This window comes from Dermacentor silvarum, chromosome 9 (assembly GCF_013339745.2).
Source record: "Dermacentor silvarum isolate Dsil-2018 chromosome 9, BIME_Dsil_1.4, whole genome shotgun sequence".
Classification (NCBI taxonomy): Eukaryota; Metazoa; Arthropoda; class Arachnida; order Ixodida; family Ixodidae; genus Dermacentor; species Dermacentor silvarum.
Window position 1 is genome coordinate 94,460,554 of NC_051162.1, and position 27,250 is coordinate 94,487,803.

A 27,250-nucleotide genomic window follows, 5' to 3' on the forward strand; every position below is an offset into this window, starting at 1 on the left:
AGGGCGACAGTCGTCAAATCGCCATGTTTGTTACCAGAGTTGGTGTTGTGTGAGTGACCGTGCTGGCCCAAAAGTGTACAAAAATAGACCGGACTTCTAGCGTTGTTTAGGATAAGTTAACACGGATTGCCTCATCAGGTGACTACCTCACTTTTTCTGCCTTTGATAAACGTCTCCAGGTTGCCGGCGTGCGTCGAAACGGGCACCCGACTCTGAGCTATGCTGTCCTACACTGACGCTTGCGGCGGCGGTGGTGGTCGTGTGGGGGAGCTTGTCAAAAAGTGCCCGAGATTTCTGGCGTAACGGGCCAGCTTGGATCGGAAGCATATGTCGGTCAGAGACGGGGCGGTGCGCACTGACACACGTGGTACCTAGTGACTGGCTGGGGTTTGAACCACGGCTAACTGTTCCCGCGTAACTTATCCGACACAGACTGTACTGGTGTCCCTCGCAGCCGACTTTACAGGTCGGCTAGTTTTGAGCACTTCGCCCGGAACCGGGGCAAGCGCGTATGTGTCCACGCCAATGTGGACGAGAGAAAGCACTGTGTTTAAACACTTACATTACGCGCTCCGCTCGCGTACTCGTGCGCGGGTTTGTTGCTACGACTACGCCAGATACGGGTGGTGGTGGTGGGGGACCGTAAGTACGCCTCGGCGCTTTTGTGGGGTTAACAAGCGTTGTGCGCTGTATGACCTCGCGGTTTTGTTGCGAGGGCTGCCGTATCCAAGAGGCGTGCTAACGCCTGGCCAACATTTGCGCAAATGGCACAGCGCTTCGGAAGTTGAGCCAAGTACGGTGACACCTCCGTCGAGGTGACTTGCCAGCGCAAGCTCCCCGACTTTTCTATTCCGTACGCCTGCTACGTTGGAATCTCCCCGATACCGCGTTTTGAAACTTCTACGTAGGCTGGGAAACTTCCTTGGCGGTCTTCGAAAGTTTTAGCCCTTTCGAAATGTCCGTCGTAAGGTGGTAGGTAGCGCAACCCCATTGTTCTCAGGGCCTTTTTTATTGCGATCTGTTCGCTCGAGCATGATTTGACCATCGTTTGGAATACATGTTGCCGCCACGGTTTTGTGGATTGCGACATCAAAATGGCCTTATTAAACTGTCGCCACCATAGGTTTTGCGAACGTGACTATAGTACATTTCCATAGCCTGCCTTCTGTTTACACGTATGGTGATACGAAAGCTGGTGAGAAGTTTTGCTGTAGTCGGTCGGCGCCTGCATGAACTTCGACCAGCGATTGATCGCTCAGCGTTACGAGTAACCGATTTATGTCTTACTTGCGATTGATTTTCTTACACCTAGTAGACTGGATACGATGTGTATGCCCTGCAAAAGTTCATTGGACTCTCGTCTGGACTTGCTTTATGGGCTCAAAGAGTTCGCGATCTCTCGCAACGGTAGCCGTTATAGTAATTTCCATAGTTAATCGGCCGGAACATTCGGAAAATGAGGAGATGAAGTGCTAGAACTCTGAATTGCATGTAAGGACAAAGGTTACAGCGGTCGGTAGTGATCCAGTAGATTCTCGTAGTTTCAAACCTGGATAGCTCGAAATTCCAGTTCATTCGACGCAAAATCTCGCGATTTCAACTGATCCCCGGTGTTTTCAAGCTGTGGAACTCCTGCAACTCTGACAAATATTTGTTTCTTCAAACACCTTAGCTTCTCGGGAGCAGTTGAATGTGACAAAAACCAGAGCTGACGCGGGCATATTCACTAGGCATGAGTAGTCACAATGTGCCCATGCTAGTCTGCAGCGAGGATTGAGATCGGTGCTACTGATCCAAGCTGCTTTGTTACAACTCATTTGTTCCAAGTATATTTTCCTCCCCCCTGATATATTGTGTGTGCATAATTGAGCTTGCCAAAATAATGCATTAAAAGCAAAAGCACTGGTGAAAATGTTTGAAACATGTCTCACACATCACGAAACACACTCGATTGAACCATTGCTGTGAGTTTGAACACTGTGTAAAATGTTTTAGTAAAACAATTGGAAAGTAGACGGCTGGGTGTGTTCTTGGTGTCAGTTTGTTCTCGTGTAGAGGGTTCACTTCTTTCAATGTTTTTTGTTTAGCATCGGGCATACTTGTCAGGGGGCGGAATAGATGCTTTCCAACTTTGCCAGATCACGTTTCAAAAGAGAGTTCTCACACTGAGTCCGCGTTTTGTAAACTTGAAAAAACCTAATCTATTCTGCTGCTGTATGCGTTTCGTGGTTCTTAAGATCCAGTAAATGCTATGGACAGAATTACTTGGTACCTAAAGGGTATATATACTATCCATTTCCTTTGTGGTTTCCCCGACTTCATTGTGTGTGCACTTCATATGGTCGACTAACAAAAATCAAGTGCCTCAGTTCCCTTTATTTTCATACATACACATTCATACATACATATATAAAAAAAATTTAAAAATCATGTTCTTCCGTTGCAACATGCAGTTGAAGAAAAAAAGACATTTTGTAGGTTGTGTTTTGTAAAGGCGTACTTCGTACATTTCCTTTTTCTTCAACTGTGTGCGTGTGTCTTTATGTACATGCACGTAGTAACCCATAATTCTTTTTTGAGACCATATTTTATTCAACTTGTAATAATTCCAATGAAAATTTGTGGTCCATAAAAGTTTGAACAGTTGTCAGTCAACTTTATCACCTATGGTACAAGTTTTCGAAGCAGGAGTCGGTGAAATAATCGAACTTTTCTTGCGACCGATGCACCCACTGCTGAACTGTATAAAGCAGTTGCAGACTACCCACTGCGACCGCCACATCACACCCATGAATATCAATCTCGGTGGGGAAGTCAAAGTACAACTGAGATTTTTCTAGACTCTTACCCTGAAAGGTGTTGTGGTTATTGTGGTTGGGCCTATTTATTCTATTAGCGCTCATTCATTACTCACTTGTGCCCTCTAGGGTCGAAGATAGCAGGGTATATTGTTTTGCAAGTGCTGGAGTCTGCTTAATGTACATGATTAAACATAAAAAAAAAAAAATTGTTTCCTTGCAAACTATGCACTTTTGTTTTCTTTTAGGTTCTAACTAGGGCATAAAAACCAGTTGGACTAATCATTGATAAGTTAGGATACTTGCCTTTACCTCATGTAGACCTTCTAACCACACACTAAACATGCCACCAGCACAACTACATGTTGACACGTTACTTTGCCAGAATTAATGCATTCAAGTATTCTTATTTCCCATGAACGGTTTACAACTCTAATAAATTACCCAGATATATCATATTTGCCAAATATTTTCGAAAAGCACTACAGAATTTCTTACACCATTATTAATTGTGATGGTGTACAATAGTCATGCAGAAGGGTTGGCACATCATCTCAACATTCTTTCCACAATAATTGTAATTGTTACATTTGAAGTTCTCTTTGTTTTGCCCATCCTGCTTGACCTTGTCAAGCCTTCAGTACTTTGTAAATTAAAACTAACAATCACTTGGTAGATTAAGTGCTGGTGTGTAATTGTGTAGGATGTTGTGATCAGCTTTGAACCTTATAACCAACCACTTTTCTTGAGGCGTTATCTACATAAAGGGGATGGCATATCAACTTTATGTTTGTAAGAAATACTTGTTATTCAGCTACGATAGGGCCTCTTTTTCATATTGTCGAGTGCTTGATTTAAGCTTGCACTGAAGTTCTTGCACGTGGATCCCGGACATGCTTTCAAATACTCGAAGGCTTGCCAAGTTAGTTCAGCTCTCTACAGTAGATGTAAATGTGGACATTTAAGTTTTTACCCGATTGCCTTGAAGTTAAAATGTATTTTACAAGCTCTCCCCAAGTTGTTAATAGCATCTTACTGAAATCCTTGAATAAGTGTGTAATCAAAGCGTTCTGGCAGTGGCAATTTGTGGGGCAGTAGCTTGGAGGATTAAAAAAAAGAACATTAGAAGGAAGCCTAAAGACTTCGCAACAACAAAGCAATGGGAACCAATAGGTGAGCCCTTGAGGCATCAAAAGATAGCAGTGTAGATTAGATAGCAAACATGGGGAGTTGATATAGTACAGTCGAAACGCAGCGTAATGAACTTGGATAAAGTATTCTATATATTGAACAGATGAAGCTCGCTGACTGATACTCATGCAAAGCATCTCCCTCCTAGTAAACTGGACATTAGGTGTATTGAGCGAGGGAGGGTCCACTACCGGTGCCATTCGAGTCATTTGCGTGCAGCGTTCAGAGGAGATTTTCTTTTTGTTGTGCTTTTTGAATATTTTTCGCACCTTTCAGCAGCCGATGGGCTGCGCCGATATTATATTATGAAAACTGGAGCGAGTCTGCACAATGTCGTGCATCGAGAGCACCGTTGGGGGGACACCTGAGAGACCATTCGGGGCGTAGGCAAAGAATTACTGCCTCACCACCCATAGTCTTGCTTTCCTCGATAAATTCCTTCCTAGCTTTGCTTTCACTGCTTGAGATAACAAGTCTGTCTGTAGCGAACCCATCGCAAAAGTTTGTTTTGTGTGTTTGGGTCTACCAAGTTACCTGATATATCAAACTGTTTTTAGCACACAAGCCTGTTCGTAGTAGACGGGTTTGATTGTAGTTAGATTAGGAGTAAGACGTAGAGTTGAGTAGTCTGTAAGGCACAGACCATATAAGTAGTGGTCTCTTATCTAATGAAATGGGAGTGTCAAGGAAAGAAAAACGTAGTCGAGGAAATGGCAGGTGACTAGCTGATGTGACGAGATTGGGTAGTCATTAGGCGGTGAATAGACTGTTACCGTGGGACGAGGGTTACCGGGTGATTTCTTTTAGAGGCCTTTGACCTCTGCAGTGATTGTAAATAGGTTGGTGATAGTTATAATGGCTTGTTGGTGGACTAGATATCCAGCAGTGCGAAAAGTTGAGGGACAAGAAAGCGACGTACACGGGTGCTGATTGATGATTGGTGACGGTGCATTCTGCTTGTTTCAAAATGGCTACAGGCTGTGCAGGGCTATGTGCAATTTCTTTAAGACGTTGAGAAGCTTAAGCTGTCATCTTCCTTACCAAAATTCATGGGATGTGCAAACATGCTCATTTGAGAAACTGCTGGGCCACTTTGAGTGAAATTTGTTGGAAATCCGAGAGAAGAATATTCTAGTGGGCTGTCAGAAGCCATTTATTGAGCTATATGTAATTGTGCTATATGTAAAACATTTGAAAAATGAAAGTATGAAGTCTGATTGTAACTCAATAAGTGTGTGTGGTGTCTATATATATATATAGTTATTTGAAAAAAAAATGATGCCACAAGGCATTGACATAAACTACAACATATATATATATATATATATATATATATATATATATATATATATATATATATATTGTAGTTTATGTCAATGCCTTGTGGCATCATTTTTTTCAAATAACAACTGGACCATTGATCTTCTAACATCTGATTATATATATATATATATATATATATATATATATATATATAGTCAATCATATGGAGCCAGTAGTCAACAAAAGTACTTGTTTTCATTGAAATGTAAAAATAGTAAAGGGAAATGAACGTGGATTAATATGAGTATAATGTGTGTGTGTGTTTATGTGCGCGCAGGTGTGTAAAGGGTGAGAAAAAGAGCAACCTTGTAAATAGCATATAAAGTGTGCAAAGCTTACAAAATTGGTGCATTACACCTGACTCCTGAAAGTACTGCGATTCTGTGAATGGGATTTTTGCAGAAAAGTTGGGTGTTTAAGGTGGTAGGCCACTAAAAAAAAAAAATTTTTTTAAGGAAGTTATAGCTGAAATTAATTTTTTTTCGGAATAAGCATGTCTTATTTAACCTAATCAACTATTCAAACTGCCGAAAATGGTTCAATTTATTTTTGGCAGGCAATTTTTGTCATAAAATGTGGTAAAAGTGCTAGTCGCGCCAACAGTGATAAGTAACTAATGAATTCCTCAATTGAGTAAAGCTCTGGCGTTTATGCAGCTAAGTATGGGACCTATGCAATGAACTAGGATAAATCCAATGCAATAAATATTAGAAAAGTAATGTTTGAAAAACAAAGCAAAGTGAGAAAAATTGCAAACTTGGACCAAATTTATTTGCAAAATGAGCTGCACATTCAAAAATATTGCTTCAGTTATTTTTTTTTCTAGTTCATTGCACACATCTCCATGTGAGGAATGAGTATACCAAATTTCATATCAAAATATTAATTCAACAAAAAGTTATCAAGGTTTGCATAGCATGAGGCGAAGCAAAATCTTGTTTTGAGAAAAACGTTAAAAAAAAGAAAAAGAAAAATGTCACAAACAAATCAGAGGCCTACAACGCACCATCTTCATAGGTGGAGCCCCCATGAGATGCACTGGTGTCTCCTTTTGTTAGTGTGGCTGCTCGGCGACAACATGAAATGAAAATGGTGTTTGGATAATATTTATATCAAAGAAATAGTAATGATTTTCGATTTAACAATAAGAGGGTATGGGTCAGAAAACTCTCTGTAACTCACAACCTAATGGCGATAGGAATATAATTTCTTTTGCAACATGTTGCTGAATGTTTGGGCATACATAAAATGTAAAAAGCAAAAACTCAAGCAAATTGACTTTTGAAGGTGGCCTACCACCTTAAAGTGTTTTATAAGCTTTAATTTCGTATCTAAGCTTTTCCATCTTAAATATTTTCTGGTGCACACATTGATTTACACACACTGCTCTCCCTTTAGAGCAGCATTAATGGACAGCCCAATGTCTTGTGTGTGAATAGATTCACAGCTTTTCATAGCTTGGTAACACTCAGTCAGTACAGGCATCAGTTGTGTGAGCTTGCTTGCATCAATTGCTTTACTCGAAAATCAACTTGCATGTTTGTTATCCTTGTTAGTGTGCTGGTTCTCACTTGTGTATTCCTTGCAATTTTTAGGCTTATTGTTTTATTACCTCGTGCGTAGCGTGTTTCCTTTGTTTCAACAATAAAATCAGTTGTTAGTGCTGTGTGTTGTCTATTCTTTCCTGTTATCGCATTTTCATGCTGTTCCACTTAAAATATGCAAATTTGAGTGTTGGAGTAGCGCAAGATTGTTGAGTGCGCATGTCTTGTTGGACAGTCGGGCTGCCGTGGGTACACATTTACATTTGTGAACGTGGGAATCAGATTCTTGCTAGTTGGGCACATATTTGAGATACTGGTCTAATAGTCTCAATGGGACCAGTAGTGTTTGCAGTCCTCTGACTTTTGAGTGAGAATAAAAGGTAGCATGTCCCCTTGTGGGCTCAAGTGTGGTGCACTTAAGGAAAGGTAGGCTCTTTAGCTTTTACAGTACAACTGATAATACTAATGATTATATATGCACAGTGAGGCATTGGGGTCTGCACATAGTGAGCAAGGGAAAGCAGATATGCAAGTTCTCATACTGCTGTGTACTGGCTACATCATGGAGCCCATTTAGTTTTTTTTTTTTTTTTTTTCAATGAACTGTTCTAGAGCAGCATCTGCACTGTGTGCCTTCACCTCTCAACATATCTATACAGCTATCCATAGGCTAGACCACAAAAGTATCTAAACTGTGCAGCCTCCATAGTTACTATGGTTACCTGCATGATGATTGCCTAAATATTCTTTTGATGTTTGTGGCAGCCTTGACACGCTAACAGTAGCAATAAATTATGTTAGTGCAGGCATATTCTTTCTAACCTAACATTGCTGTTACTCCACATGTGTGCTCTATGTCCCACACTCTAAGCAAGGTCATTGAAGTAAAGGCAATTGCAAGGGCCACCAATATAGGGAAACTCCTCGATTACGTGACATGAAAGAGAGATTGATGGGACTGAATGGTTGCCTATCTTGTGTAGACAGTGGGACTATACTGCAGTTAACTATGATCTTGTATACCGAAACAATTATGAGATAAAAAAAGTTAATGGTAATAAGAGCCACTGGAATAAATTCTTAGTAGCACCTTAAACAGCAGACGCTGACTCCCTGCCTGGCTTTGAGGTGCACATAAGTTACCATAAGAACAAGGTATTACATTGTGACAAGTCAGTCATAGTGAAAGCCATATAGAGCAGCAGATGCTGCTGTTAGCTGTGGCACCATGGTTCTCCTTCAGTGAGCCTTTGCGATTTTGTTTTGCCTGTTCCTGTTGACATGTCATTGAGTGTTAAGTCTAATCACTTCACCACTTTGTCTGCAGATTATGACATCGTCGCCATCACAACCATTTGGATATGGCCAACCTACAGGAAGCTCACTCAGTAAGTTGTGCCTCCGTATTCCTCCTCAAGTCTTCAGAGTGTCATAAAAATGGACAGAACCAGGTTCTCTTATGTTAATATGAAGCAGTACTCTTTATGGGACCTTCAATAGCTCTTAAAAAGAAGGGGACAGACCAAATAGTCCAAATCAATGCCTTGGTTAAGTACTCTGTAGACTCTAGAAAAGTGTTACTTGATGTATTCAGCTGGGAGGCCATTCACCTGAGCGAGAACCATAGCAGACTCATCCAGGGGTCTGAACAGTTATCACAAAGCTTGTAATATATGTTAAACACTCTGATGGACGATGTAAGGTCTGGTTTGTATGTCATATTCATATTTGGGGGGGGGGGGGGGTAGCTTGTTTGAACTTGTCAACTGCAGGAAATGGGGAAGAGCGTCAAGTGGGTGCTGGGTACGTATGGTGCTTATAAATTTAAATGCGAACAGCAACGGAACCTTTCATGTGTACATAGTACATGAAAGCGTGACACGTAATCTCTCTCTAGCCGGTTTCTAAGCATGGAGTAGTGCCAAGCGTGCATTTTGGAGTCAGAATGAAGCCGCTGCTACGAATGCAGGTGAAACTGGAAACTAATGCATTGGAGTAGTTTTGGAATTGTTTGCATTTGAATTTATGAGCGCTGTACATGTTTGTGGCTTGTGCGTAAACAGTGTTGAAATGCTAAACCAACTGAACTGCTTGCCAATTGACCAAGATGAAGATTGACTTTCTTCTCAGCCGAACTCGGCAGCCAGGTAGCTTTGCGGTGAGAACTATTTGTTGTAATTACATGATAGTTTCATGCTTTTTTTTTCTGAAGACATAATTTTTTTTTTTTGTACAAATGGTAGCGCATTGTGTACTATGCTATTAGGAACTGTGCTGCTGCTGCTGCTGCAAAAAAAAAGGGGGGGGTTGACCTTTATATATATATAATATATAGGGGGTTGTTTTAACCAGTGTGCTGTGGTTTTAGCTGAACAGAATTAGTGTGGGCAATTTATGATGTGCTACTCATGTGTGATTAAAGCAATTTACATTATCACTGAGAACTCTATGAACCAATTTCTACTAGTGGCCATTGTGAGGCTTATGCTGCAGTATATTCACACCATGGAAGGTTGAAAGCAACTGTCAAGCAGATCTCCTAGTCATTAGTCTCGCGCTTGTTTAGAAAGAGTCTTCAGAATTAGTGCTTTTTCACTCTGCCATCTGTGCATTCAACGCAAATTTCCGACTAAGTCTCGAAAGTGAACACAGATGTGAATGTGCTCACAAGACTTCCTTTGAAGACTTTATTCTGGTTATGCATTGAAGAGCTTTGAGTATGCGAGAGGTCTTCGATTCAGCCTCAAAAATTACTAATTGCATATCCCTAATTAATTTCCTTGTCATTCTTTAACTCTTTAAGTGCCATACTTTAGTAGTATTGTCTTGGCACTGCTGCCCCTGGCCGTGCCATAGTAAAGCCATGTCGCACTTTCCGCACACTCCCTGCCTTTCCCGAAATAACCTGCACACATGAAACATTTGTAGACTGGTTGTGCTGGCTATACAAAACTCGATGTAACTAAAATTTTATGGCAGTTTTTGTTTTTAAGCATAAAGGAAACAAAATAACGAAGGTTAGATTTAATTCAGTGTACTTGAAGAGTAATCAATAGAACTTAAGCAAGAAACATGACGCATCATCCTACCGTTCAAGGCTAAGGGTCACTGATGTCTCTGCCAGCTTTTTTTCCTCTCTCCTTATTTTGTTTATTTTATGTGCGAAAGTACTATCTCAAGAACTGCTGTAAACATTACATAATTCTAAAAGGCTTCCTTCCACTATGAAGTAGATAATCCCAGTTAAGTTGGGCAGGATTATCTGATTAGCTGAGCACCATGTAGAGGCTTATGTTTGGTTTCCAACAAACCCGGTGAACTTCTGTTTGATTTGACTCCTGATAAAACGAACAGATTTCCACAATCTCCTTATATTCCTCTCAGTGGGAATGCTTATCACTTGAGAAAAAGAAATCATATCTGCACTTGCATGTGCATGTCACACATCAGGTTGGCCTTGTTTCTATGTTCTGTAAATGTTATCAATCGTACCCCTTTTTAACAGCTTTGCGTTTTTTTTTTTTTTTTTTTTGCTTTTTTAGTTTTCAGGTTTTGATTTTAGGCTTGTTGACGGGGCATACTTCCTTGGAATTTTACCTGCTGTGTCTGTGAATGCCCAATAAACAGTGGAGCAGAAAATTATGGGCTTAACAGCAGCCTGGATTAGAGTGCAAATGCAGGTAGATGGTGTTCTAATTCAGATAGAAGACTAGAGTCGTGCAAGGTGTGTAACACACAGAGAAGATAGCCGGCGGTCTATTGGAGCAGCCGACTGGGTGTCAAGTGAAAGGGAAATGCAGTATAGAATCAATCAATCGTCTTTATTATCGATACAACAGCAGCAATACATGGGGCAATGCAGGAGGTGCTAGGCTTACAGACTGCGGTGGGACCTCCTATATTAGTGCAGTAAAAAAAGCTTTATAGCGAACATAAAGTATGCCAGAGGATTCAGTTGTGTGATGATATTAGGAACTTAGCGGTTATAGGGTGGAATCGGATGATGCAGTTTGTGTAATTAGTGATTTAAGGCAGAGGCCTTTGGCCTTCGAATGGGTTAATTGGGTAAATTAGGCTTGTGATGATCATTGTCGGGAAAAAGTATTAAGTTGAGGTTCTTTCACCTTAGAGTCCAAGAAATCAAAGCTTGGTGTTACATTGCTGAAATGCGTTCGTTTATTTATAGTACTGTTGAGTTTAGGCAAAAACACAAGAAAAAAGAAAGTTGAGAAAATGCATGGAAGATAAAAGGTTCACATGAAAATGGAGACCAGAGGTGATCAATGCCGACGTAACGAGGGAAGCCTGCAACAATTTGACAAGGGGACTTGTTTTGGCGAAACTATCAATAAGCCTCGCCGAATTCACTTAGCCTCCTTAGTTGTCGTGCTTCTTACCTGTATTCTTTTCATTACTCTTTTTTTTTTAATCTGTGGCATGGCCTCTCTCCCATCTCCCGATCATAACTTATCCCTATTTTTGAGCACTTCCAGATTCTTAACCCTTTCTTCTTTTATCGGAAGGCAAATGGCCGCTTTTGTAGGTTACATCAGATTTTTTTTCTTTTCCTAAAGGAACTATTACACTCAATATCGGTGAAACTGTGCTGCTTTTCAGCAGCATCTGTGTCTTGTGTTTTACACCTTTGGAACAGTTGACTTCTGTTCTCTTGCATGTAAAGACGAGTAGTAACTGCCACTAGTTTTTTTGGGTAAGTTAGTGTGGTTGCATTTGCATTATCTGCAGACTCCGGTCTGGTCATCGACTTTCACTCTAAATTGTGAGCGCACTCACTTGTTTGATGGTCTATTAGGGCTGTCGCTTCTTCCCGCGGGTGCTTTTCGGAGAGTTAGTTTCATTTCATTTTTGGTGCATGAGAAATGCATCCCCACTCCCCACATTATTTACGACACAGGTCCTACTTGATGGCGACTTGCTTCGCAAAAAAAAAAAAGTCGGTAACAGCGACATTGAGAGCCTATATTGCTGTAGAGTAACCATCAGACAGCAGGAAGTACATGCCATGTGTACAAGTTGGCAGAACATAAAAAAAAAAAAACTTTCAAGAATCACCTTACTTCTTAAAACGTGGAGGAAACAGCGTAGTTGTGAAAAACGTCAAGATTCTGCAATTCTCGACAACCATGATCATGTGACGGTCAGGACCACAAGTATGTGACTGTTTGTAGTTTGCTCCATGCCCACTAGGTGCAAGCACCTACAGTCTCGTCCTGCCTGCAGACTTTCACGAAGGTAGTCTGCAGCGGGACCAACATGTCCATCTAAGGACCCCGGGATGTAAGAGGACTGTTTCTCTGGTTACTTGGAGCTATTGCGTTGGTGGTGCCATGTGCACCAGGTGGCAGCACCATCTACATTTCCATGCACCACTTCCTGCAAGCTTCCACACCTCTTGCTGCTGCGTTTCATTGTCCGTGCTCAGCCTCACCTCTGCCACCATGTGGAGTGCTTGAGCAGTCAAGTCTGCATCCTCCAGTCTGCATTCTCTCGCTCACTTCGCATCCCTCCCCCCCCCCTCCCATCTCTCCCTCTGCTGTTGCCTTCGCTTTTGCTGTTCCCAGTGGTTTAAGAAGCACGTTGCTTTGCTCATTCAGTGACCAGCTAGCCACTGTCCTCGGCACACAGCGTTGATTGACCACCACCCGAGTCTGTGGCCTCTACTTTTCATTCGCCGTTTCATTCACCCTCTCCCCCTTTCTTACTCTCTCCTCCCTCTCCCCCCCACTTCTGCGCAGTCCCCTTCTTCCCGTCGGTGTCTCAGCAGCAGCAGCCGGGGGTGCTGCCTGGCGGCGGGGGTTCCCGGGGGGCGCCTTTTCCAGACATGTTTGGCGCCGACAAGGCGACCAGCTCGTCATCCTTTGGTGACCTGGGCCTGCGGGGCACGCTCGGGGGTGCGCTGTCTCAGTTCCCACCGTCGGTGGCGAGGCCACCTCCGACGAGTCTGTCGGGTTTCCCCCCTGCGTCCCTGCCACCACCACAGCAGGCATCACCAAACAGGTTGGTGTGCACTGGGCTGTCGGGTCGGGGCTGGCGGTGATGGAAAACTCGCGTGCCTGGACTTGCCTGTCGGTTTTTGCCTGTGGGTCGAGACTTGTAGTTGTCTCTCAGTGTCCACGGTTGCTCTAGCGGTCTAGCATGGTGGCGGGGCTTGGAAATCACTGAATTGGCTTATTGCCAGTCGTGTGCATGATTGAGCAGTTGGTTTGTTTTGGTGGAATGGGCGTGGGGGGACAAAGGTTGATGGCGGCAGAGAGTTGTGTGCTCGTCTTGCCGCTGTCCTCCGGTACGTTGCCGCTTTCCTCCATTCTGATTATTTGAGATTTATTTGCGGAGACATTTGCAGTAGATGTCATGCTGTCTGCCATTGCCGTCTCTTGCAGCCGGACCATGCTGACAATTGGGTCGAGAGCATTGCCAGGTCAGAGGCAAGTTGGTCCCGACATCAACCGGTTAGTAGGTTTGGGAGCACCACCTCGAACAGGGTGAGTCCTGAACGGGAAGCCCCTGCCTCTTTGAACCTTCGCATGGTTTTTGTTTGTCTTTCTCACCTAGTCTGTCACTGACTGATGACCTTACTTTCTTTTTGTCACAGGTACACAGACCAGAGTTCATTATGGAGGTAAGAAGATAATGATGATAGTAATCTTTATTACATACGTTCGCATTAGTTACATATCCAGCCTGCATTAGCAATATTGCTTGTGTGCGAGGTTGGGCAGTGAGCAGGTAGTACAAATACACGTAGACAATGGGTCAGTAATAAATAGATAAAAGAAAAATTTTAATACAAAATAATAGAAAAATAAAGTAGTAAAGTGGTAATAATGAAGTGGTAATAGAAAATAATAACAGTGCTTGTGTGCCTTCCCTACCGCTTATGCTAGAGAGGTTAATGAATCAAAAGAAAGATGTGGAGGTTAATCGGAGGATGCCTCCTGTTGGCTACCCTCTGCTGGGGAAGGGGAACGGACATGGAAGTTGAGAGAAAAGGGAGGGATAGAACGAACACTATAAAATATGTTTGCGAGCACTGTCACTCATTCTGTGAAGGCACCACGTTAGTTGTAGCAGTGTCGTGTAGTTCTTGAGCATGAGAAGTAAGTTGAACCAAGGGGCTCGACCGTTTGTTAGTTACAAACACACAAAGTCAACAGACAATGAAACCAAATAAAGCACGGAGTAAATGAACGGTTCTTTTTGATTGCGATGTAGAAGTATTAAAAATAAAGTAAAAGTGGGTGAAAAGACATCTTGCTGCCTGGTGGGGGCCTAGCCTACATCTTCTGCATTATACGTGCGATGCCGTATAAATTGAGCTGTGGCAATGTTCACTGCGGATTTTCTTGGGCATTTGTGCGTGTTTACTGTATCCAACGCTGGGAGTGGTGGACAGGGCCAACACTTTCTTTTATCTTGGGAATTCTTATCTAGCAAGTTGCTTTTGGCAGGAAAAAAAAAAAAAAAGCTCTTTCAAAAGAGGACCTTTCTTTGCGCTCTTATTGGCACTACGTAGTAAATTTCCTGTTGTAGCCACCCAAAAGAGCCTTGTAATGTGGCGAGGTAGCCTTGTGTGTCACTTGTTTCTGGTGCTATTACCAGGCACTAAGTGCAGTTGTTGCTTTGGCACCTGTTCAGGAAGCAGAGGATGTGCAGCAAACGTAGTGTGCAAGTTTTGAAAAAGTCTGTTATTTGCTGGCAGCATAGTCCGTGTTGTACAGGTCTGCGAAAGACACTTTTCTATGCCTATTAGTAAGAACATCTTTATTTGTGAGTTAGTGCATACATTTAACCATCTGGCAGTGTTGGTGTCACAGAACTCATTAGTAGTGCATTCCAGTTGTGTAGCAGAATACTTTTAGGTGGGGTAACTTATCCTGGTGCTTTTTATTTTTCCCCCGTGAACCAGGAACAACGTCCCAGCATCGGGAGGTGGCATATCAAGCTTTGGCATGTCGCACAGTTCTCGTAGCTTCCCTTCATCACAGTCACTCATGGGGAACAGTCTTCAGAGCCAGCTGTTCAACTCCAATCCAGGTACTTGTCACTGATTGATTGACTGGGTGATTGATACATTCAGCTGTAGTACTTAACCAGTCACTGATTGAGTGATCTGATCATTGACCGGATGACTGATGTTTAACTCTAATCCAGATGCCTGTCACTGATTGATCAATCGATCGATATGTCCAGCTCTATTTCAGCACTTGTAACTGATTCAGTCATTCTTTAGCCCTAATCCATGTACCCATGACTGATCCATCACTGGTTGATTGATTGGTTAATTGAGTGATATGTTGAGCTCTAATGCAGTGTTTGAAACTGGTCGATTACTTGATCAGTTCAGTTATCGACTGGCTGACTCTAACCCGTGTACATGTCACTGATTGGATGATTGACTGGCCGGCCTACTCATTGATCGGCCACTTGACTGTTTGAGTGAGTTGCTCGTTTCCAATTGGCGGTGAACGGTTCTGTAATGGATGAGTCCCAAGTTAATCTCTCTCACTTAGTGCAAGAACTTTCTCAACTAGGCCAGTGTGCATTGACCTATGTGCAGATTAATTCCTTGTTAATTTTATGAATCTGTAAAGATTTTGATGTATTTTAATTTAAACAGAATACCAGAAATAAAGTGCAGTCCGATTGGAGTATATGTTGTAATTACCGTGACATTATGAACTGGAAGTAGCGTGAGCCAAGAATGTGTTGACGTTGTTGTGAAGCTACACAGGAGGTTGACTGTGTTGCTGAAATGATGTGTTCTGGCCAGATGAATAACCGTGCTCCCTGCTCCTATTCCTTGCAGCGTTGGACCTCTCCGAGTTTCCATCGCTGACGAACCGGGGTTCCCAAGATGGGTCGGCGCAGTCGTTGAGCAGCAATCCCATGGCGGGGAGGGCGACGTACGGCAAACTCTGTAAGTTCTGGTGCCAGAAATTGATGCGTTGAGCTGTGTTGCCGGCGGGCTGTGCTCAGCAGCTAGCCCAGATTGGCTTGGGCGAGCTGACAAGCCTCAAAGCGTAGCGGTAGCGAATCGGCACTTTTCTGTGAATAAAATTTCTCCCATCAGCCAGCTTCGAAGTTGAAATCTGCTGAGCAAATGGTGAATGGTCATGATATGAGTATCGGCTGTCTGTAGTTGGCAGTTTCAGTGTGTACTCAGAAGTTGCTAATTAAAAGTTACTTACTCTCTGTTTGTTAGGCTGCTAATTGGGCCTAATCTTCCTAAATGTGTGGCACTGTTAATAGTTATCTCTTTTGCATTGTGTTCTTTTGTTCCAGTTGAAACAGGTTCCATGTATAGTAACTACACTACTAACAGCATAGTGCAAACAAAACCAGAACACAAAAGAGACACACACCAATAAACACACTGTGTGTTTGTACTTTTTTGTGTTTGTGTACAAGCACACATTGCATGTGTGTGCATGTTTCTCTTTAGCCCTTGGTTCAGTCTGTGTTTTGGTGTAGCGTAGCATTGCATAGTATGATGTGTAACAATGAGCCCTCCCTCAAACGTTAGGCGTGCTGTCTCTTAGGAACGATTTCCAAACCTAGAAACATGTCAAAAATCGACAGTCACCGTTCCGCCTGGTGGAGGTTGGCAGTCTCTCGCAGCAAGTGGCGTCAGCCAGGTCTTGTTGCTAACCTGGCATGCGAGACTCGTTCGCTTGGAGCGTCTGTCCTGAGGCATATCTGTCATGCTGCACCAAATTTTCTTCAGTTTAAGTGGTACTAGTTAAGTTAAGCTGTATTTGTAACTTAAGTTTCTGCAACAGCAAACTGGCCATTCTTGCCATAAAATGAGCTTTGGCAATCGGAAACAATGCAAAAATTAGAAACAGTTTCCACTGTAGCTCACTGTGGTGTCATGAATTTTGACAGCGTGTGCACAGGTGAGTTACTTATTGGTGAAGGATTGCGTCACATTCTATATAGAACGGAAGACGGCCTACGAAGTTTTGAGAAATTTGCCCTGCGCCAAAACGGCCCAAATACTAGAGATAGATGCTCGGGGAAATCCATGGTCCCACTACTGGTCGCCATGGTCGCCGAGGTTTGCGCGAGAAATCCAAGAAAGGCAAGTTTGGCGTTCTTTTTCTCCAGTGCGATAGTCGGCCTTCTTCCGCCAAACCAGTGAAAGCAGAGAATGCTATTGAAAGAATACTTTACCAGACTAATCAACTGACCAAGTGTTCCTCTTTAATGTCTCTTCAACAATTAGCCCCAACCTGGCCAGTGAAATCTGTGCCTTGTTCTTCCCAACGTGCAGTTGGCATGGTCAAGCAGCCCAACAACGACTCCAACGAGTTCCACATCCACAACGAGGACTTTCCCGCGTTACCTGGCTCCCAAGGTGAGCTCACGTTCACCATTTCCTGCAGTGAACTTGTTGTTTTGGCTGTGAGTTGCTGATTTTCTGGTTGGTTGGTTTCTGAAAAGGAGGTAATGTGGTTTTTGAGGAGACACTAAAAAAAAAAAAAAAGAATGTAAAGAAGGAAGCTTTAGCTCAAAAGCTTCCATCTGAGTATAGGGAACTTAGAAATCTTTTTTCTTGGCAACTGCAGCACCGATTTTGATGAGACTTGTTGCATTTAAACGACGGTTAAGATCTAGGGACTTGGAAGCAGATGTTTTGTTGAGGCTGTTGCTTTTTCTCTCGCTCTCTCTCTTTTATTGTTGAAAATGGCAAAATTTCAGCAATCTCAACAAGTTTACAACTCTATCTCAGCAATGACACACATTATCACAATGATGCAAGCTGCTGCTAATAATGAGTCCAAGCCGCAAAATTGTAATATATGCCGCTCTGCAGTACATCCAGATGCCTGTCACCAGTTTGTGAGTTCAACTTTTGCAAAACCCTCGTAAACGTAACAGTTTTACTTAAGGTGTAAACTTGTACTATCAGATTTGTCCGCTTTAGATGCTCTGAAGGATTCAGTTTACAGAGCTGTAATATCTGTTTTTGATGCAGAGGTATGACTTTATAAACTTCGTGCTTCAAATTTTTTTAAAGTTGCCAATTTTCGGGAATTTTCGTAAAGCATTCCGGCCCCTCAATCAAAATTCTGCTTGCAAGAGTAACCTAAAATTTATCTTTCTCTCCTAAATGCAACAAACTTTCATTCAAATCGGTCCCGCGATTGTCTCGTGAAAGCATTTCTGCGTTTTACATGTATCTGAATGGAGAAATGGGAGTTAGCTCCGAGCTTGACCTCCCGCTTAAGAACAAGCTTAGGCTTCTGGCCAACTCATGATTTCTTTGTTTTAATCCATGTCGGACGTGGAAAGCCTTGTATTACACAGACACTGAAGCAATTTGAAGTTCTAGTGACTTTTCAAAGGCAGATGTCTAATTTAGGCCCTCGGATCTTGTTTGCAGAAGCAAAGCTGAATATCAATAAATTGTCAAAAAAAAAACAAATTGAGAAGCTGACACAGATATTGTAGCTCTACCTCTCAATCGAAGTAAGGCAAGGAAATCAGTTATAACGCAATTTCTTGTTCAATTATTGTGCCTGTGTCATTGCAGTAGTAGTCGTAGCACTATGATGGCATTTTATACCAGTTTTTTTTTTTTTTTAATCCCTCGCAGGCCAGGAAAACAATCAGGACAGCTTAAGTAAACAGGTGAGTTGAAAGAGACTACTGTTCTTGTTGGTCAAAAGCCAGCTACCACACATGCATGCACATATACAAAAAAGGAAAATATGAAATGTTTAAGCTCGCACATTATTTAACGCCTTGGCTCTGCTGCTGCAATGCCTCCTTTCAGACGAGTAATGCCAGCAGTGATTCGTCGAAAGACAGCAGTGGCTTCTCTGGGGACAAAGTGGCGTCGCAACCAGTCAAGAGGGGCATTCAGACGTCAAAAGACGGTAAGCAGAATAAGAGGAGCCCAGTGGCTCGTTTGTCTTTGTTAGTTACCAAATAATGCCATGGAAAGCGTCAGGGGGAGATTGACTGTTCTTACTGAAAGGGGCCCTGAACCACTTTTTTATGAAGTCGAGAAATGCATTTGAAGTTAAATTGGACGGTTTCAGAAGTACTTTGCAGCAAAAAGTTTTTCTATGCGTTCAGCAGAAGCGAAGTTATTGGCAATCAAATATGCCGTTCGCGGTGCTTCCGCTCCTTCTTCGGTGATTTGCACTGTGAAGGCTACGGCGGAGCGGAGTGTGCCCACAACACTCCACCTGCTGAACGTCACCGTGGCACGTAGTTTAAACTTTATTTTGGATGTTCACGTAGATGCCACTATTTCCAGTTTTGGCGCCCACGACGTGCCAAACGTGGTTGACCTCAGCGAACAACAGAGTACGCTCGGTCAGTAGACTTGTCGTGGCACCACGCGTCGGCCGCAGTATCTACGCTACGTTGCAGACCGCAGCAACGTGCCACTGCAGTGTTTGCTTTCTGCATGACAGGGCTAGAGTGCGCGCTCGTGCTCATATGCTCATGTCTGGCTGTGCTACTTGGTAGGACCGGCTTTGTCCTGCACCTGCTTGACCAGCGGATAGTAGCCACATTCAACTTGCACATTTTGAAGCTCTCTCCTTACGAAGCGAAGTCTGCCAAGGTGTCTAAACATGAGCGGCCAGGGGTGAGCGTGCTGGCAAGTGTGCGTGGGGTTGGACCTTTAGTTTTGCGTGGTTCGAGGATAATTGAGTGTTTAAAACAAGTTGAAACTCGCGAGACCCGACGGCTACGACACCTATAAGCAGGGTGGCCAAAGTTTTAACTCCTACGTGGGCGACCGTTGCCGAGCATGAGCAGACGATAGTCGGCTTCTTCCGGAAGTACGTGATTATCGAAATTCGAAAGCAGATTTTCACCTACTTCAGCCGTCCATAAATGTAAACGGTAACAGTAGGAAGAAGTACACTAATCCAAACACCCTTCTTGATTGATGTCAGGTATTGGCCAATAGCAGCTGTTTATGGGAATCCGCTATATGGCGAAATGAAGCGTCCAGAAAAGAGTGAGGAGCAGGCTTCTGTTGAAAAGAGCATTTGAGAGAAAGGTGACTTCACGCTCTGCTTGCGAGCACGACTGCAAAATTTGACTGAGATGTTCACAGCAGCGTATGCTATCTGCGAACTGTGTTTTTTACGAAGCGTGAGGGGGGGTGGTTCAGGGCCCTTTTGAATGTATGAATAATAAGGGAATGGGGGAGAGGAAAGTGCACGAAAAAGACAACCTGCTGCTGGTGGGAGCCAAACCCACATCTTGCACATTGCGCATGCAACGTTCTACCATTGAGCTAGCACAGTGGCAGTTTTCTTGGGTATTTGTGTATCGGTATTAGGTCTGCCATATTTACTCGATTCTAAGCCGACTTCCCGAATTCGTTAGGTCAGAAAGTAAAGACAGCTTTCCTCAAATGCAAGACGCCAAGATAATCGAACAACAGCCATGGAAAGGAAATTACATTTATTACAAATGTCCAGCGTCAGCCGCATGCTTGGTTCAGCGCTCGGTGCCAGCGCCTCATTGTAAGCTAACTTTGAGAAAACGATGAGTGTGCCTGCACTACAAGCATTCGATGCGGTCAAAATTGTGTACTGTTACGGTGAGCTGTAGTACTACGCGGTCACGGGATCGGATACTAATGGCTACAGTGCTACCGTATAGACTCGTTTAAAGGCTGCACTCTTTTTTCTCAATTTTGATGAGGTGCGGCCTTTACACAGGACCGAACCTCTTGGTCAAAATGGTGTCGGCGCAGTCATCGACTTGTGCAAACCTTGGCTCTCGCCATATAGTAAAGCACGCGCAAGTATGCACCGAATGCAATTACTTCTCCGTTGGAAATGTTTTTCCAAATTTTGGGCTGTCAAGTTGGTGTAGCCCTTACACGAGTGCACAGAGAGTCAATACGGTATCTTTTGGCACTGGCATTATCAGCGTGCCATTTTTCCAGTTTCGATGGTGCCTAACGAAATCGTCTAATCTATGCCGACTTAGGAGTTTTGTAACTCGTACAGTGGAACCCCGATGATACGTTCCTTGCTGTTGTTTTCCAGGCTACTACATCACGCTTTTCGCAGTCCCGACCTAAGTATTATGTTCCATTTTGGTACGTAGCTATTCTGTAATGTTCCTTTATCTTACGTTGCACTTGAATGTGGCGGTTACATCAATTTAGTGGTGCAGAGGCATATTTGGAAGTGCGAAATGCCGGATGTATACTATTGTCGGTCCTGATAAGTGTGCCACGGCGGGATTGGTAGTGCTTGCCAGCTCCCTAACGTCAACTTCGCCCCAATACAGCTGTGTTAAGCGGTGAAGCATATTAAGAGTAGAAAGTGGCCACTGTCTTGAAACACAGTACATGTCCGTTTATTATCATGCGCGCAGAGCTGTTTCTGACTTGCTATGGCGATTTTGGGCCTTCTTCACCGTTACATTGCTGAGCACGAGGTCGCAGGATCGAATCCCGGCCACGGCGGCCGCATTTCGATCGGGGCGAAATGCGTAAACACCTGTGTACTTATATTTAGGTGCACGTTAAAGAACTCCAGGTGGTCCAAATTTCCGGAGTCCCCCACTACTGCGTGCCTGATAATCAGATCGGGGTTTTGGCACGTAAAGCCCCATAATTTAATTTTAATTTTTTTCACCGTTACGTCTTCTCGGCTGTTACGTTTTTCTTTTCCTCTGTCCCTTCAAAAATGTATCAACAGGGTTCTACTGTAGTTAAAAAATTTATGTCTGCCTAGATTTTAATAAGTACGGTAGGCCCCGGGAGTGTGAGCCAGCATCACTCGTGGCCATAGTGTCGAATATTTCCCCTTTTCCTTATTATTTCTACGTTTAATTAAAAAGAACAAATTTTTCCTGTGCTTTCTATGGCCTGTTTGCTTCATGTGTTCATCAGAGTTGTCAGTGTTTACATCCTGCGTGCCTGATAGGTATTTGTCTCCGTTTGTGCTTCCCGCAGGGACGGTGACGAACATCCCGGCGGGTATGGTGACGGACCAGTACGGCATGGTGGGGCTTTTAACGTTCATCAGAGCAGCGGAGACGGATCCCAACCTCGTCTCGCTGGCGTTGGGGAGCGACCTCACGACGTTAGGGCTGAACCTCAACTCTCCCGAGTAGGTCCCTCGCGCTCTTGCTATTTAGCATTCGGGTCCTGCGATGTGTGCAAGTTCTTGGAATGCCAAAAACACGGTCCTGTGGCTCTGTCGCTGCTAGTTGAGCGTGCGAATTAGCTCATTTCTTATTATATATGAGCTATTACAGTGGAGCGTCGTTGATACGATTTTACATAATGTGCTTTTCAGGATAATAGGGTTTTTATATACTATTTTTTTCGTATAGTATACAGTTATTTTCGGTTAATAGGGTTTTCGGTTGGTACGTTTTATTTTCCGGTTCCCGTGAAGATTGTATCGAGATTACACTATATAACGAAAGCAGAGGGTCACTGCTACCGGGTACTGTCGCTGTCTGGTGATGACAGTGGCAGTGAATATCGCAAGCAGGCTTCCGTATCGGCTTGTAAGGTGCAGGCAGCTTACTGACCCAATTTCTTGAAAGGAATACGGTATGTGGTAGGTTGCTGCAGCCAGAAAAGAGGAAGCAAGCACCTTTTCGCACCTGAGATATCCATGCTGTCAGCTGGCGCTGGCGTCTGAGTACTCTTCTGTCTTCATTGTTGTTCACGCTTTATGTTAAGGGCATGGAAAGACGACTAGAAAACAAGGAATTAGGGTTTCATTTATTCTACGTGCGTAATGGACAAATGGTGCAACAGAAGGTCCCTACGCAGATGTATGCAGACGACCTAGTGCTGCCAGCGGACAATACAAGGGATTTACAGACACTTGCGAATATCTGTAGTAACGTGGCGACAAATCTAAGTTTAGCACAGAGAAATCAGGAATTATGCTCTTTAATGAAGAGAAGAGTGATTACGGGGTGTCAATTCAACAGCAAATCATGCCGATAGTAAAGCAATATAAGTACCTCAGTGAAAAGACTTACTCAAGCACCCACCAAATCTGAAAATAAAGGGGAAGCGGAATGCAGCAATAATGCAGCAAAGTGGGCAGGGAACATGGTATTCCAGCTTTCAGCCTTTTCAGTATATGCGAGCAACATAGTGTGTGGTTTTTCTGGCAACGATTACAAATTGCTCGGAAATTCAGCATTCTCCTAGATCCCGCGGTCTGTAAACTTGTGACAGTGACTGTACCTCATTATATGTAGCTTGAAAAATTCAAAAGGAAACTTGTGCAGGTTCCTTGAAGAGAAATTGTCGCAGTCAATGAAAAAGTTGTCCTGGTTCGGGTATTGAGCCCAGCACCACTGTCTTGTGCAATTGCTTTACTGATTAACTGAGAGGTTAGTTGTTCTTGAGGCAAGGGAGCAGGAACACTTGCCTCGAGAATGGAATACCAACTCGCCCCACTAGCTATTGTTCGGATGGTGGAATCGATTGACACCGCAAGGCGCATAAACATTGAATAACATGCTCGTGTTTGCAGTTTTTTGTTTGTGAAAGAGACGTCTGTACATTGGCCGACTCTGGAGAGACCTGTGTTTGCATTTCTTACCCAGAAATCTTTATCCCGTGTTCGGAGGCCCGTGGGCAGAACAGCCTTGCAGGCCGCAAGACATCGGTGAGGGAGCATTTCTGCTCTTGTGTGTGTGTGCATGAATGTGTGCCCGTGGGCGTGTGCGCGCGCTTTAGGCTGTTTGACTAGCCACCCATTAAGACATCATAACTAGGGAAAAAAAAGCAATGAAGTGTTATTTGACATATGTATTGAGTATAGTAATTAATTAGTCATTGGTTTTCTGAACTATCCACAACGGAAACTTCACTCCAGTGTATATATATAAAAGAAACGCTACTAAAGACTTTATATTAAGTTCTGGTTGAATAAACATTTTGAGTTAAAAAACTCAGCTTATCGCATTTGGCTTTCTGGGGTTAACATTCCCCCCAAGTGTCCTTCTAGCAGAAGTTCCCAGGATATACAGGAAACGAAACAAAGGTTGCTAAACAGCTCGGCTTAATAGAGCTTTTATGTTACGAGGGAGGCTACTGTAGTATGTTCACTGTCAGAAAGTTTTTTAACGACCGTGCATGAGATTGTGCGTGTTAGGTGTTTCTCGCTCCCCCAATGCGCCTCTCTCGGCTCTCGCCCCTTGCCATTGCAGACTACCATGTTCCTTCTGAGTACATCATCAACCAGAGCATCCGGGACAAACTGGCGGGCATCAAGTTGAATCGATACGGCGAAGACTTGCTCTTCTTCATCTTCTACATGTTTGGGGGCGACCTATTACAGCTGCTGTCTGCCGCTGAACTGTAAGTGTTTTTTGCCCGCTTGTGGAGGAATTCGCGTAGCAGGGCAGGTTGCTGCATGTTAGCGCTTGTGTGTCAATAGGGCTCTTTTATTATTATTTTTTTCTTAGTTGGCTGTAGCAGCGGTGGCAGTGAAACTGTACTAGCCTTGGGTAGTAAAGTCTGGCACCTGTTTCCACTTCGCCCCACCTAAAGCTACACATTTTCTTGACTCCATGTGCATTTGTTTTTCAAACGTTTGGTGCATGTGATGTTCCGTAATTGCACCACAGGTACAACCGGGACTGGCGTTTCCACAAAGACGAGCGGGTTTGGATCACGCGGGCGGGCATCTCGCCGACGGAAAAGACATCGACGTATGAGCGCGGGACGTACTTCTTCTTCGACCCGGTCAACTGGCGGAAAGTCGCCAAGGAGTTTCACCTCGACTACGACCGGCTCGAAGACCGGCCGCAGCAGTATCCGCCCCTCTGATTGGCAGACAGCACCCCCTCCAGTTACGCCACCTGTGGCAGCCCGGAACACTCCTACTGGGCCACGCAAACCAGGGCCGGTGCGCAGAAGTCACCCAGAGAGGCGGACCTGACGACGTTGCAAGTGGCAGTGGGATGGCAGACAGACGACACCACTGCCACCCTGTGGCAGGTTTGGGAATCACAAGAGGAAACATGTGGAGCTTGTGGAGACGGTTGTCAGATGGCAAGAAGAGGCCCTTGTTCCTAACGGGGAGCCTTCGCTGGGGTTTTCTGTGCAAACGACTCTCGTGACGGGCCTGCTTGGAGCATTCGCATCATCCCGGTTGCACCGACGAGTTGGCCACAAGAACACTGCGGTGCTGGATGTCCAAGGGAGAATAGAGCATCTGATCAGACCGCACAGGAACAGAGGGACCCCCCACCTCCTTTCTCCTCTCCTCGCAGACTCGGCAGGGTCAGTTGTGCGACAAGCGCTCATCGATAAATGTTAAAAGCACGTTGCGACAGCTTCTCATTCAAGTGTAGAAAGAACGGTAAAGTTTTTCATTGAGTTCGTGGCTTTTTGCCAGCAACCCTCATTTGCCTGTAAAATAACACATTCCTTCACCATTTGTGTTGAGAGAAGAGATTGCCTTTTTTTTTTTGCTGGGCCGAACACTCAAGTGTGCAGTGCCACTGTTTGAAAGTGTCTTTGTTGATTGCCAAATGAAAGCATTGCTCAGGGCCAATGTGCTGCCCGGAATGAGATTCTTGTCCGTCTTAATTATATATAGAGCAATTAGGGAGGGTTTTGGGTTTGATCATAACTTGAATTGCCCGTCCTGTGTTAAGTGTCTGCCGACAGAAGTATTTGTTTGCAGAGTGATCTAAATTAGAATGCAATGGGGCTTAATCAACTGTCTATGTATAGCCTTCCACCATTACCGAAAATTTGGTCAGTTTGGCCTTCTGTGTTTGCGATTCTTTGTACTGCTAATGTCGTTCTCAGTGCAAACGCTCTAATTAGAGGCTCCCGTAATTGGGAAGTACTGGCGCACATCAGAAAGGTGCTCGTAGCCATGCGTCTTTTGGATCTTCACTGCGCCACATGTGAATGTTAGTCTCGTAGATGACAAAATGTGATGAACGAGAAAAGAAAGAGAACAGAGAGGGGAAAAAAAAGTACTGCCCTGCAAGCTTGCTTAGTTACAACACTCACTGCCACGACAATGTGGAAGCAATCGCATAACGTTGGCGCCGTGATCTGGAAAGTTCCTAGAACATTCTTCTTTTCTTTTTTGCGGACGCCACCACGTTTCAGGAACCGAGCTTTGGAGAACGCGAAAGCGACGTCGCCACACGTGCACGAGGAAATTAAACACTGCCGCCCGCAAATCGCACATACAGACACACTAAATGAAAGGAAGGCAGAGCAAGTGGTTGCGGATCATGCCTGACTCTAGAGACTGGTTGGAAGGGAAGGGATGGAGTTAGGGTTTATCAGCGCTCTCTAGGGGCACCTGACTTCCGCGCACATGACGGTAGGGTGGGTGCTTGGGAATGCTGGATGACATGCAAGAAATGCGACGGCACAAGGACCGAGTGAATAGTTGCTTGTGACTTACTTTCAGCCCCTGTTCTTGGCGCCTTTGTGACATTGCCTATAACTAGCCTGTGTTTTTTAAGACTGATGTAAGGATCATATTCGTTGTTCTTTGTTAACGTTTGATGTGGTGGATTTCTGTTTTATTAGACAGGGTCAGTGTTTTCTCTATTATAATTTTTTTGAGATGCGTATTTTTTACAATTTTTTTAGGAGAGAAATGTTGCGTATAGAAAAAACGGTGGCATTGTGCAGAAATTGTTCTTTGCTCTTTTTAAATGTACTTATATTTTTGATATTTCCTGATTACCTTTTTTTTCAATGCTGCGCCTTGTTATCATGCAGAGCAAATGTTCAAGCATAGCACAGATTTTGTTTGACATCTTGAAAAGAATTCTTCACGAAAGCGTCCAACAAATACCTGTGGGCTGGTTCGTTTTGAAACGTCTTGTCACAAAGGTCTTAGATATTGCGGTTTTGTTGTGAAGCTAACTGTTTTCCCTTGTACATGTGTAATGTTTACACCGCGGTTCAGCTTTTTTATTTCCTCTCTCTTTTTAATATTATAATTTTTTGAGAAAAGTGATATTCGTCGGGCCACTGCAAGGGTGCCATCCTTGTTTGCACCTGAAGTGAGATGGCTGCGGCACGGCTTGCGTCGGATTGCAGCCGATTGAAAAGTCGTGCGAGGAGGTGTTTCCGCGAGGCTGTCTATGCAACGAGAGGCCCGTTCATTGTTCATGCCAAAAAGAAATACACAAAGGTGGTGTTGTACAGTCGGGGGGGTGTTCGTTCGTTTGGTCACGGTGTGGCCAGGAGTCATAACGGCACCAACCAACCCACGGGGAGGAAACGACGGTGCTCCTAGTGTTGAAAGGTAGCTCATGGGACAAAAACTCAGTGTACATAAGCCTTCCTTAATTATTTTGAAAGTGTACAAAGGAGCGGCCTTCATACATAGTGTTGCCAATAAAAACGATCTCTAAAGCTGT

At 43.8% G+C, this 27,250-nt stretch overlaps 1 protein-coding gene across 4 annotated transcripts; it reads left to right on the plus strand.

Moving 5' to 3' along the window:
* Positions 1–27,250, plus strand: LOC119463367 (CCR4-NOT transcription complex subunit 2-like). Of its 4 annotated transcripts, none has more exons than XM_037724186.2 (14): positions 1–138; positions 8,184–8,244; positions 12,613–12,874; positions 13,258–13,359; positions 13,470–13,496; positions 14,784–14,911; positions 15,684–15,794; positions 17,151–17,234; positions 18,477–18,511; positions 18,657–18,759; positions 21,822–21,978; positions 23,447–23,508; positions 24,053–24,203; positions 24,473–27,250. In XM_037724186.2, the coding sequence occupies exons 2-14, from the start codon at positions 8,187–8,189 to the stop codon at positions 24,672–24,674; spliced, it is 1,482 nt and encodes a 493-aa protein (XP_037580114.1). In that variant the 5' UTR covers positions 1–138; positions 8,184–8,186; the 3' UTR covers positions 24,675–27,250. The 4 variants fall into 4 exon arrangements, with proteins under 4 accessions (XP_037580114.1, XP_049511825.1, XP_049511827.1 ...); XM_049655868.1 differs by having other exon boundaries at positions 13,258–13,326; XM_049655870.1 differs by lacking the exon at positions 12,613–12,874 and having other exon boundaries at positions 11–138; positions 13,258–13,326.